Raw genomic sequence first — 13,804 nt, forward strand, 5'->3', positions numbered from 1 at the left:
CTTTGCCTGTGTACAATGGCACTATGCACGCATTCCGCCAATCCTCAGGCACCTCCCCATGAGTCATACATACATTAACTAACCTTACCAACCAGTCAACAATACAGTCACCCCCTTTTTTAATAAATTCCACTGCAATACCATCCAAACCTGCTGCCTTGCCAGCTTTCATCTTCCGCAAAGCTTTTACTACCTCTTCTCTGTTTACCAAATCATTTTCCCTAACCCTCTCACTTTGCACACCACCTCGACCAAAACACCCTATATCTGCCACTCTTATCATCAAACACATTCAACAAACCTTCAAAATACTCACTCCATCTCCTCACATCACCACTACTTGTTATCACCTCCCCATTTGCGCCCTTCACTTGATTATAAAAAGAAAAAATCCTTGAATTTAAATTTCTAAAAAGGGAACCAGAAGAAGGAGTCAAGCAGGGAGTGCTCATCCTTTTCGAAGGCTCAGATTGGGTTGTCTGAATGTGTGTGGATGTAAGCAAGATGAGAAGAAAGAGATAGGTAGTATTTTTGAGGAAAGAAACATGGAAGTTCTGGCTTTGAGTAAAGCAAAGCTCAAGTGTTGAGGTGAAGAGTGGTTTGGGAAAGTCTTGGGAGTGAAGTCAGGGGTTGGTAAGAGGACAAGAACTAAGGAAGGAGTAACGCTTATCCTGAAGCAGGAGTTGTGGGAGTCTGTGATAGAGTGTAAGAAGTGAATTTTAGATTGTTGTGGGTTAAACTGAAATTGGATTGAGAGAGATGGGTGATTATTGGTGCCTTTGCACTTGGTCATGAGAGGCAAGTGTTTTGGAGCAGTTGTGTGAGTGTATCGGCAGCTTTGATGCATGGGACCAGGTTTTAGTGATGGGTGATTTAAATGCGAAGGTGAATAATGTGGCAGTTGAGGGTATAATTGGTGTACATGGGGTGTTCAATGTTGTAAATGGAAATGGTGAAGAGCTTGTGGATTTGTGTGCTGAAAAAAGACTTGTGATTTGGAATACCTGGTTTTTGAAAAGAAAAATATATGCAAGTATACATATGTGAGTAGGAGAAATGGTCAAAGGGCATTATTAGATTATGTGTTGATTGATTGGCATGTAAAAAGAGACTTTTGGATGTTAATGTGCTGAGAGGGGCAGATGAAGGTATGTCTGATCACTATCTTGTGGAGGCAAAGGTGAAAATTTGTAGAGGCTTTCAAAAATGAAGAGAATGTTGGGGCAAGAGACTGGTGAGAGTAAGTGAGCTTAGAAAGGAGACTTGTATGAGGAAGTATCAGGAGAGATTAAATGTAGAATGGCAAAAGGTGGGAGCAAATGACGTGAGGGGAATGGGTGAGGAATGGGATGTATTTAGGGAAGCAGTGAGGGCTTGTGCAAAAGATGCTTGTGGTATGAGAAATGTGGGATGTGGGCAGATTAGAAAGGGTAGTGAGTGGTGGGGTGAAGAAGTAAGATTTAGTGAAACATAAAAGAGAGTCGTTTAGATGATATTTGTAGGGAAGTAGTGCAAATGACTGGGAGATTTATAAAAGAAAATGGCAAGAGGTCAAGAGAAAGGTATAAGAGTTGAAAAAGAGGGCAAATGAGAGTTGGGGTGAGAGAGTATCATTAAATTTTAGGGATGATAAAAAGATGTTTTGGAAGGACGTAAATAATGTGTGTACAGCAAGAGAAGAAATGGGAACATCAGTGAAGGGAGCAAGTGGGGGAGTGATAATAAGTAGTGATGGAATGAGGGGGGAGAGGGATGGTATTCCATGTGTGGGGTGGCGATGGGAATGAATAAAGGCAGACAGTGTGAATTGTGTGCATGGGTATATATGTATGTGTCTGTGTGTGTATATATATGTGTACATTGAGATGTATAGGTATGTATATTTGCGTGTGTGGACGTGTATGTATATACATTGTGTATGGGGGTGGGTTGGGCCATTTCTTTTGTGTTTCCTTGTGCTACCTTGCAAACGCAGGAGACAGCAACAAAGCAAAATAAATAAATAAATAAATATATTTTGTTTGTGGATGGGGTTGTTAAGGAGGTGAATGCAAGAGTTTTGGAAAGAGGGGCAAGTATGAAGTCTGTTGGGGATGAGAGAGCTTGGGAAGTGAGTCAGTTGTTGTTCGCTGATGATACAGCGCTGGTGGCTGATTCATGTGAGAAACTGCAGAAGCTGGTGACTGAGTTTGGTAAAGTGTGTGAAAGAAGAAAGTTAAGAGTAAATGTGAATAAGAGCAAGGTAATTAGGTACAGTAGGGTTGAGGGTCAAGTCAATTGGGAGGTAAGTTTGAATGGAGAAAAACTGGAGGAAGTAAAGTGTTTTAGATATCTGGGAGTGGATCTGGCAGCGGATGGAACCATGGAAGCGGAAGTGGATCATAGGGTGGGGGAGTGGGCGAAAATCCTGAGAGCCTTGAAGAATGTGTGGAAGTCGAGAACATTATCTCGGAAAGCAAAAATGGGTATGTTTGAAGGAATAGTGGTTCCAACAATGTTGTATGGTTGCGAGGCGTGGGCTATGGATAGAGTTGTGCGCAGGAGGATGGATGTGCTGGAAATGAGATGTTTGAGGACAATGTGTGGTGTGAGGTGGTTTGATCGAGTAAGTAACGTAAGGGTAAGAGAGATGTGTGGAAATAAAAAGGGCGTGGTTGAGAGAGCAGAAGAGGGTGTTTTGAAATGGTTTGGTCACATGGAGAGAATGAGTGAGGAAAGATTGACCAAGAGGATATATGTGTCGGAGGTGGAGGGAACGAGGAGAAGTGGGAGACCAAATTGGAGGTGGAAAGATGGAGTGAAAAAGATTTTGTGTGATCGGGGCCTGAACATGCAGGAGGGTGAAAGGAGGGCAAGGAATAGAGTGAATTGGAGCAATGTGGTATACCGGGGTTGACATGCTGTCAGTGGATTGAATCAAGGCATGTGAAGCGTCTGGGGTAAACCATGGAAAGCTGTGTAGGTATGTATATTTGCGTGTGTGGACGTATGTATATACATGTGTATGGGGGTGGGTTGGGCCATTTCTTTCGTCTGTTTCCTTGCGCTACCTCGCAAACGCGGGAGACAGCGACAAAGTATAAAAAAAAAAAAAAAAAATTATATATATTTTGGTCGAGGTGGTGTACGATGTGAGAGAGTCAGGAAGAATAATTTGGTCAAGAGTATAGAGGTAATGAAAGCTTTGCGGAAGATGAAATCCGGCAAGGCGGCGGGTTTAGATGGTATTGCAGTGGAATTTATTAAAAAAGTGGTTGACTGTGTTGTTGATTGGTTGGTAAGGATATTCAGTGTATGAATGGACCATGGTAAAGTGCATAAGGATTGGTGGAATGCATGCATGGTGCCATTACACAAAGGCAAAGGGGATAAAGACAAGTGTTCAAACTACAGAGGCATAAATTTGTTGAGTATTTGTGGGAAATTATGTGGGAGGGTATTGATTGAGAGGGTGAAGGCATGTACAGAGCATCAGATTGGGAAGAGCAGTATGGTTTCTGAAGTGGTAGAGGATGTGTGGATCAGGTGTTTGCTTTGAAGAATGTATGTGACAAAGAAAAACAGACAAATTGGTATGTAGCATTTATGGATCTGCAGAAGGCATATGATAGAGTTGATAGAGATGCTTTGTGGAAGATATTAAGAGTACATGGTGTGGGAGGTAAGTTGCTAGAAGCAGTGAAAAGTTTTTACCAAGGATGTAAGGCATGTGTACTAGTAGGAAGAGAGGAGAGTGATTGGTTCCATTGAATGTTGGTCTGCAGCAGGGGTGTGTGATGTCTCCATGGTTGTTTGATTTGTTTATGGATAGGGTTGTTAGGGAGGTGAATGCAAGAGTTTTGGAGAGAGGGGCAAGTATGCAGCCTGTTGTGGGTGAGAGGGCCTGGGAAGTGAGTCAGTTGTTGTTCACTGATGATACAGCTCTAGTGGCAGATTCGTTTGAGAAACTGCAGAAGTTTTTGACAAAGTTTGGAAAAGTGTGGGAAAGGAATTGAGGGACAAATTAATTGGGTTGTAAGTTTGAATGGAGAAAAACTGGAGGAAGTGAAGTGTTTTAGATATCTGGAGGTGGACTTAGTAGTGGATTGAACCATGGAAGAGGAAGTGAGTCACAGGCTTGGGGAGGGGGCAATGGTTCTGTGAGGAATGAAGAATGTGTGGAAGGAGAGAATGTTATCTTTGGGAGCGAAAGTGGATATGTTTGAAGGAATAGTGGTTCCAACAATGTTATATGGTTGCGAGGCATGGGCTATAGATTGGGTTGTATGGAGTTGGTGTGTTGGAAATTAAATGTTGAGGACAATATGTGGTGTGAGGTGGTTTGATCAAGTAAGTGATGAAAGAGTAAGAGAGAGGTGGAAATAAAAGAGTGTGGTGGAGAGAGTAGAAGAGGGTGTGTTGAAATGGTCTGGACATATGGAGAGAATGAGTGATTAAAGATTGACATAAGAGGGTATATGTGTCAGAGGTGGAGGGGACAAGGAGAAGCAGGAGACCAATTTGGAGGTGGAAGGATGGAGTGAGAGAGATTTTGAGTGAGTGGAGCTCGAACATACAGGAGGGTGAGAGGCATGCAAGGAGTAGAGTAAATTGGAATGGTGCATTATACCATGGTCAACGTGCTGTCAGTGGACTGAACCAGGGCACATGAAATGTCTGGGGTAAACTATGGAGGGGTGTGTGGGGCCTGGATATGGATAGGGAGCTGTGGTTTCATTGCATTACACATGAAAGGTAGAGACTTAGTGTGAACAAATGTGGCCTTTTTGCCTGTATTCCTGGCACTACCTTGCTGAAGTAGGGGATAGCGATGTTGTTTTCCTGTGGAGCAGGGTAGCAACAGGAATGGATGAAGGCAAGCAAGTATGAATATATACATGTGTATGTTGATATGCATATGTGGTCATTTATGTATATATATATATATGTATATTAGTGGATGGGCCATTCTTTGTCTGTTTCCTGGCGCTACCTTGCTGATGTGGGAAACAGTAATTATGTATAAAAAAAATGATAATTCATCATAAATTTTGTTGGACAGATATACGATAAAAGATGTGGCAACTCACCTTAAGCCTCCTCATGCATTGAGCTGAAACATCTACTTAAGTTTTGTATATTATTGAAGTGAAATTAGTGAACAACATATATTTCTGAAATTATTGTTTCATTGCTATTTGAATGTCTTAGAAATTGTAAAGGTAAGTAACATTTTTGAATGTATTGAGTTTTGATATTGAGGGTTGGAAAGTAGACATTAGTGATTAGGAAAGGGGATAAAGTACATGATACCTGTCATGTGGATAGAGTAGGTAATGCTTATACAGTGTTATGGTAGGGAGGTACATTCATGTTTAATTTTGTTTTTGACAGATTGAAGAATTGAATAGGCGAGATCAGCGTGTAACTGAGGACAGTGATGCCCTTGCATCCACACTACGAGATGCCAAGAGAAAGGTCCAGGAACTCTCATCTCGCCTGTCGTACCTGGAAAGCACGAACAATACTTTAGAGGTAACATCTGTTTTGTTTGTTCTTGTACGAGGCAGCTTAAAGAAAAGTAAAACCACTAGGTTTATGTCAATTATTGTTCAAATGAGTCATTTAACTGTAAAAAGAGCAGCTTGTTCCCAAAAATGTTTTGAAGTGCATGATATGCTTTCTTGTCAATAGCAACGAATAGAAGACCTTGAAGGACAGCTAGAATCTGAGAGAGATGCTCATGCTGCTGAAATCTTGGTGCTCAAAGAGGAGATCACGCGCTTGCAGAATGAGATGAGTACACAGCTTCAGGAATATCAGGATCTCATGGATATTAAGGTGGCCCTTGATATGGAGATAGCTGCTTACAGAAAGTTACTTGAAGCAGAAGAAGCAAGGTTAGTAATCTAAATCAGTCATCCATATATTTGAAGTAAGCTCACAAATATAGCACAAATAAGACCTTTAGTTACATATTACCCAAAATCTTTATCACATATTTCTTAATACTCATATTAGAAGTTAACATTTCATTTGCCTTTTGATGGTTCTAGAAGTTTGTATATCTCCAAACTCTTGGACCACGGTGCATTTTGTGCCGTTTGTTATCATTCAAGCTGTTTGAGACCTTGGTTAGTAGGCCTACGTTCCCTCCACAGCCTGGCTTGTCGTATATTGTAAATGCTGTAGATATTTGCCCTGTGGTCTCTTTAAGATTTTCACTTAGCTTTTTATTTTATTTGAAATTGCAGTACTTAGAAGTTAGATATTTTCAGACTCATGATATAGCCAGCTTTTTGATTTTTTATGTTACCTTTTGACCTTATTGGTGAGATTAAGCAGTCTTCCTTTTGACCTTATTGGTGAGATTAAGCAGTCTTCTATGACTGTCTTGATGAAAGGGTATGTATTTTAGTGTAAATCAGGAATTATACATTCAAGGATTTTCCCGTGGTAAACTATGGTGTATCTACTGTTTTCTGTCAGAGAATATTTTTAATGCTGCAGATCATTCTGCACCTCTCAAATTGTCTTCTTATCACTTATCACTGTCCGTATGTATTCCAAAGACCACACACCCAAATAAACCATTCTTTCAAAATATGGTCTCATTGTGAATTTAGGCATCATTAGTTATATAAGTTAGCAATGACACAGCTATCTAAGTGTTTTTATAATTGTTCTCTCTTAGGTAAATAGCTTTACCTTATTAGTTAGGATGAAACTTCATTTGTTTTTGGAGAGTGACAGATTTGTACAACTTTTTTCTGAATTTTCTCCTATCTCTTATGTGAAATGATTATTGTATGAACTCTGAAATTATTTTCCTTGATAACTGATATTTAGGGATTCCTCTATATGATTCCAGGAAAAAAATACATAATTTCTGCACAAACCTTTTGAGCCATTGTTCTTGAGTTATAAGTAAAACTTTTAAGTTTGATTTAGTGTGTATGACTTGGCTTTTACAGGTTAAACATCAAAGTTGGTTTGGTAACTGCAGCTTCTTCAGGGAAAGAAACACCAGCCAGAAGGACTCCAATTAGGGCAGTGAAGCGCAAGAGAACAGTTATGGAAGAAGATACAGTCAGAAAGTCAGCTTTTCAGTCCACTGCCCGGTCAACTGGAGATCTTGACATCGTAGAGGACTGCCCAGAGGGGAAGTTTGTGAAGATACAAAATAAGAGTGATAAGGTATATAATTAAGGCTTGTATGCTGAGCTATCTTGTTTTATAAAGTTTGAATTAGATGCATCATACAATTGAATTTTTTTGGATTTTTTTTGCAGAATCTTTTTAAGACTGAAGGCAGTCTGCTTCTCTTTTTAGTAAGAAAACAAATGCAGCTGTTGAAAAATATAGGCTGGTTGATAATCTGTTCCTAGACTTCTTTTCTTTCAAACTATTCGCCATTTCCCGCATTAGCGAGGTAGCGTTAAGAACAGAGGACTGGGCCTTTGAGGGAATACCCTCACCTGGCCCAATTCTCTGTTCCTTCTTTTGGGGAAAAAAAAAAAAAAATTTTTTTTTTGATGCTTCCTTTCCTGCTTGAGGTTGGGCTGAACCAAGGCATGTGAAATATCTGGAGTAAACCATGGAAAGGTCTGTGGGGCCTGGATGTAGATAGGGAGCTGAGGTTTCTGTGCATTATACATGGCTAGAGATTGAGTGTGAACGAATGTGGCCTTTGTTGTCTTTTTCTAGTGCTACCTCACACACATGAGGGGGCAGGGGGTTGTTATTCCATGTGTGGCGAGATGGTGATGGGAATAAATAAAGGCAGACAGTATGAATTATGTACATGTGTTTATACATATATTGTCTGTGTGTGTATATATGTATATGTTGAGATGTATAGGTATTTATATGTACGTATGTGGGTGGGGTGGGTCATTCTTTTTCGTCTGTTTCCTTGCGCTACCTCGCAAAACGCGGGAGACAGCAACAAAGTATAATAAAATAAAATAAATATTGTTTTTCATATGCTTTTCATGTATTTGGATTCCTTATTTACATCCTCTAAAATGTTTTGCAGGATTTTGCCATTGGTGGCTTCCAGATTATTCGTAATGCTGGAGAGGCAGAAACTACGTATAAGTTTCATTCCAAATCGAAGATTCCAGCAGGTGCCACGGTTACTATCTGGTCATGCATACAGATGCTGTACATGAACCACCACTAAATATTGTTATGAAAATCAAAAGTGGGGCTGTGGCTGATGCGATGACTACAAAGCTCCTGAGTACAAGTGAGGTATGATTTAGAAGCCATAGTATTTGCTTTCATAGTCTTTGCTTGTACCTTGTTGCTTAACTCTTAATCGACTGATTATGGCTACTGTTAATATTTAGTGTACCCTCAATGCGGCAGTTTCAATAGATTTTAAATGAGATTCTATTATTCCTTCCCGAAAAAAGTATGTACACTAGTATAGTAGCATGTTATGTAGGTGTATGGTGAGGTTATCAAATGGAAATTTTTTCTGATGGCAGCACTGTCAGGCACACATTGCATCCTCCAGTGGCATAATGCATACACATCTCACTGTACAATCATGTTTGTAATTACCATTAATACCTGTTATTAGGTACAGTAGGGTTGAGGGTCAAGTCAATTGGGAGGTGAGTTTGAATGGAGAAAAACTGGAGGAAGTGAAGTGTTTTAGATATCTGGGAGTGGATCTGGCAGCGGATGGAACCATGGAAGCGGAAGTGGATCATAGGGTGGGGGAGGGGGCGAAAATCCTGGGGGCCTTGAAGAATGTGTGGAAGTCGAGAACATTATCTCGGAAAGCAAAAATGGGTATGTTTGAAGGAATAGTGGTTCCAACAATGTTGTATGGTTGCGAGGCGTGGGCTATGGATAGAGTTGTGCGCAGGAGGATGGATGTGCTGGAAATGAGATGTTTGAGGACAATGTGTGGTGTGAGGTGGTTTGATCGAGTGAGTAACGTAAGGGTAAGAGAGATGTGTGGAAATAAAAAGAGCATGGTTGAGAGAGCAGAAGAGGGTGTTTTGAAGTGGTTTGGGCACATGGAGAGGATGAGTGAGGAAAGATTGACCAAGAGGATATATGTGTCGGAGGTGGAGGGAACGAGGAGAAGAGGGAGACCAAATTGGAGGTGGAAAGATGGAGTGAAAAAGATTTTGTGTGATCGGGGCCTGAACATGCAGGAGGGTGAAAGGAGGGCAAGGAATAGAGTGAATTGGAGCGATGTGGTATACCGGGGTTGACGTGCTGTCAGTGGATTGAATCAAGGCATGTGAAGCGTCTGGGGTAAACCATGGAAAGCTGTGTAGGTATGTATATTTGCGTGTGTGGACGTATGTATATACATGTGTATGGGGGGGGTTGGGCCATTTCTTTCGTCTGTTTCCTTGCGCTACCTCGCAAACGCGGGAGACAGCAACAAAGTATAATAAAATAAAATAAATATTGTTTTTCATATGCTTTTCATGTATTTGGATTCCCTTATTTACATCCTCTAAAATGTTTTGCAGGATTTTGCCATTGGTGGCTTCCAGATTATTCGTAATGCTGGAGAGGCAGAAACTACGTATAAGTTTCATTCCAAATCGAAGATTCCAGCAGGTGCCACGGTTACTATCTGGTCATGCGATACAGATGCTGTACATGAACCACCACTAAATATTGTTATGAAAAATCAAAAGTGGGCTGTGGCTGATGCGATGACTACAAAGCTCCTGAGTACAAGTGAGGTATGATTTAGAAGCCATAGTATTTGCCTTTCATAGTCTTTGCTTGTACCTTGTTGCTTAACTCTTAATCGACTGATTATGGCTACTGTTAATATTTAGTGTACCCTCAATGCGGCAGTTTCAATAGATTTTAAATGAGATTCTATTATTCCTTCCCGAAAAAAGTATGTACACTAGTATAGTAGCATGTTATGTAGGTGTATGGTGAGGTTATCAAATGGAAATTTTTTCTGATGGCAGCACTGTCAGGCACACATTGCATCCTCCAGTGGCATAATGCATACACATCTCACTGTACAATCATGTTGTAATTACCATTAATACCTGTTATTAGGTACAATAGGGTTGAGGGACAAGTCAGTTGGGAGGTAAGATTGAATGGAGAAAAACTGGAGGAAGTGAAGTGTTTTAGATATCTGGGAGTGGATTTGGCAGTGGATGGAACCATGGAAGCGGAAGTGAATCATAGGGTGGGGGAGGGGGCAAAAGTTCTAGGAACGTTGAAGAATGTGTGAAAGTCGAGAACATTATCTTGGAAAGCAAAAATGGGTATGTTTGAAGGAATAGTTGTTCCAATAATGTTATATGATTGCGAGGTGGGGCTATAGATAGAGTTGTACGGAGGAGGATGGATGTGCTGGAAATGAGATGTTTGAGGACAATATGTGGTGTGAGGTGGTTTGATCAAATGTAATAAAAGGGTAAGAGAGCGGTGTGGTAATAAGAAGAGTGTGGTTGAGAGAGCAGAAGAGGGTGTTTTGAAATGGTTTAGTCACATGGAGAGAATAAGCGAGGAAAGATTGACAAAGAGGATATATGTCATAGAACGAGGAGAAGTGGGAGACCAAATTGGAGGTGGAAAGATGGAGTGAAAAAGATTTTGAGTGATTAGGGCCTGAACATGCAGGAGGGTGAAAGGTGTACAAGGAATAGAGTGAATTGGAACGATGTTGTACACCGAGGTCGATGTGCTGTCAATGGATTGAACCAGGACATGTAAAGCGTCTGGGGTAAACCATGGAAAGTTGTGTGGGACCTGGATGTGGAAAGGGAGCTGTGGTTTCTGTGCATTATACATGGCTAGAGATTGAGTGTGAACGAATGTGGCCTTTGTTGTCTTTTCCTAGCGTTACTTCGCGCACATGCGGGGGGAGTGTGTTGTCATTTCACGTGTGGCGGCGTGGCAACGGGAATGAATAAGGACAGGCAGTATGAATTATGTACATGTGTTTATACATATATTGTCTGTGTGTGTATATATGTATATGTTGAGATGTATAGGTATTTATATGTACGTATGTGGGTGGGGTGGGTCATTCTTTTTCGTCTGTTTCCTTGTGGTACCTTGCTAACGCAGGAGACAGTGACAAAGTATAATAGATATAAATAACCGGTGTGGTATATCATTTAATGTTCTGGATGGTAAGGCATTCACAGGCCATACAGGGTTGAATTCTTAGATTCAAATCCTGATTGTGGCAGTCTGTCCACAGACATAGCGCCTATTTATCCATCCATAGGGATTATATGATAAAATGGGTACCTGCCTCAGGCTAGGGTAGATATATATATTTTCTTTTTTCATGCATTCTCAACATTTCCTGTGTGATCAAGGTAGCATTAAGAACAAATGACAGAGCCACAGAGGGAAAACTCCTCACTTGGTTCCTTGTTCTGTGCCGTCTTTTGGAAAGTAATACAGGAAGTGAGGATTTCCAGCCAGCTGCTACCGCCCCTCTTAGTTGCCTCCTACAACATGTTGGGAATATGTGGGCAGTATTCTTCTTTCGACCCTGACCCTGGGGATTGTTTTCCTGGCACTACTTCGCTGAAACAGAGGGTAGCAATGCCATTTCGTGTGGGGTGGTGTACTGCCAGGAATCAGTGAAGGGGGCAAGGGGGGAAGTAATAACAGGTAGTGATGAAGTGAGAAGGAGATGGAGTGAGAATTTTGAAGGTTTGTTGAATGTTTTTTATGATAGAGTGGCAGATGTATGGTGTTTAGGTCGGGGTGGTGTGCAAAGTGAGAGGGTCAGAGAGAATGGGTTGGTTAAGAGAGAAAGGTTGGTGATAGCTTTCCAGAGGATGAAATCTGGCAAGGCTGTGGGTTTGGATAGTACTGCAGTAGAATTTATTAAGAAAGGGGGTTGTTGATTGGTTGGTAAGGATATTCTATGTGTACATGGATCATGGTGAAGTGCCCGAGAATTGGCAGAATGCATGCATAGTGCCATTGCACAGAGGCAAAGGAGATAAACTACAGAGGTATAAGTTTGTTGAGTGTCCCTGGAAAATTGTATGGGAGAGTATTGACTGAGGGGGTGAAGGCATGTACAGAGCATCAGATTGGGGAAGAGCAGTGTGGTTTCAGAAGTGGTAGAGGATGTACTTTGAAGAATGTATGTGAGAAATACATAGAAAAACCGATGGATTTGTATGTAGCATTTATGGATCTGGAGAAGGCATATGATAGGGTTGATAGAGATGCTTTTTGGAAGGTTTAAAGAAAATATGGTGTGGGAGGTAAGCAGTTAGAAGCGGTGAAAAGTTTTTATCAGGGATGTAATGCATGTGTACGAGTGGCAAGAGAGGAGAGTGACTGGCTCCCAATGAAGGTTGGTTTCCTGCTGGGGTGTGTAATGTCTCCAGTGTTTTTTGTGGATGGGGTGGTTAGGGAGGTAAATGAAAGAGTTTTAGAGAGGGGACGAGTATGCAGTTTGTTATGATGAGAGAGAGGGCTTGGGAAGTGAGTCAGCTGCAGTTTGCTGATGATACAGCCCTGGTGTCTGATTCAAGTGGGAAATTGCAGTTTGATGACTAAGTTTGGAAAAGTGTGTGAAAAAAGAAGTTGAGTAAATGTGAATAAGAGCAAGGTTATTATGCTTAGCATGGTTGACGGACAAGTTCATTGGGGTGTAAGTTTAAATGGAGAAAGGTTGGAGGAAGTAAAGTGTTTTAGATATCTGGGGGTGGACTTGGCAGTGAATAGAACCTTGGAAGCTGACGCAAGTCCCAGGGTGGGGGAGTGGGCAAAGGTCCTGGGAGCGATAAAGAAGTGTGGAAAAAGAGAACATTACATCAGAGAGCAAAAATGAGTATGTTTGAAGGAATAGTAGTTCTAACAATATTATATGGATGCTAGGCATAGGCTATAGATAGGATTGTACAGAGGAGGGTGGATGTGTTGGAAAGGAAATATTTAAGGACAATGTGTGGTGTGAGGTGGTTTGACGGAGAAAGTAATGAAAAGGTAAGAGAGATGTGTGGTAATTAAAAGATTGTGGTTGAGAGAGCAGAAGAGGGTGTGTTGAAATGGTTTTGCCATATGGAGAGAATGAGTGAGGAAAGGTTGACAAAGAGGATATATGTGTCAGAGGTGGAGAGAACAAGAAGAAGTGGGAGACCAAATTGGAGGTGGAAGGATGGAGTGAAAATGGTTTTAAGTGATCGGGACCTGAACATACAGAAGGGTGAGAGGCGTATAAGGAATAGAGTGAATTGTAACAATGTGGTACACTGCGGTTGACATGCTGCCAGTGGACTGAACTAGGGCATGTGAAACGTCTGGGATAAACCATAGAAAGGTCTTTGGTGCCTGGATGTGGATAAGGAGCTGTGGTTTTGGTGCATTACGCATGACAATTAGAGACTGAGTGTGAATGACTGTGGCCTTTTTGTCTGTTTTCCTACTAATAAAAAAAGTGGCTGAGAGAGTGTGTAGAAATAGTTTGGATATACGGAAGGTGGAGGTGGAGGGAACGAGGAGAAGAGGGAGACCAAATTGGAGGTGGAAAGATGGAGTGAAAAGGATTTTGTGTGATCGGGGCCTGAACATGCAGGAGGGTGAAAGGAGGGCAAGGAATAGAGTGAATTGGAGCAATGTGGTATACAAGGGTTGACGTGCTGTCAGTGGATTGAATCAAGGCATGTGAAGCGTCCGGGGTAAACCATGGAAAGCTGTGTAGGTATGTATATTTGCGTGTGTGGACGTGTGTATGTACATGTGTATGGGGGGGGGTTGGGCCATTTCTTTCGTCTGCTTCCTTGCGCTACCTCGCAAACGCGGGAGACAGCGACGAGGTATAAAAAAAAAAAAAAAAAAA

The 13,804-nt window shown here is 41.4% G+C and overlaps 1 protein-coding gene across 2 annotated transcripts in view; it reads left to right on the top strand.

Annotated features, from left to right (window-relative positions):
- The window catches only part of Lam (Lamin), an 87,646-nt gene that overhangs the window by 46,707 nt on the left and 27,135 nt on the right, over positions 1–13,804 (top strand). The window contains exons 5-8 of one of the 2 annotated variants that reach the window (XM_071693278.1): positions 5,374–5,514; positions 5,674–5,879; positions 6,954–7,176; positions 9,483–9,701. In XM_071693278.1, the coding sequence (XP_071549379.1) occupies positions 5,374–5,514; positions 5,674–5,879; positions 6,954–7,176; positions 9,483–9,701 (789 nt within the window). Of the gene's footprint in view, positions 1–5,373; positions 5,515–5,673; positions 5,880–6,953; positions 7,177–8,017; positions 8,231–9,482; positions 9,702–13,804 lie in introns of those variants that run through there. The other variant, XM_071693277.1, reaches the window with a different exon arrangement.

The sequence above is a fragment of the Panulirus ornatus genome, chromosome 55, assembly GCF_036320965.1.
Source record: "Panulirus ornatus isolate Po-2019 chromosome 55, ASM3632096v1, whole genome shotgun sequence".
NCBI lineage: Eukaryota > Metazoa > Arthropoda > Malacostraca > Decapoda > Palinuridae > Panulirus > Panulirus ornatus.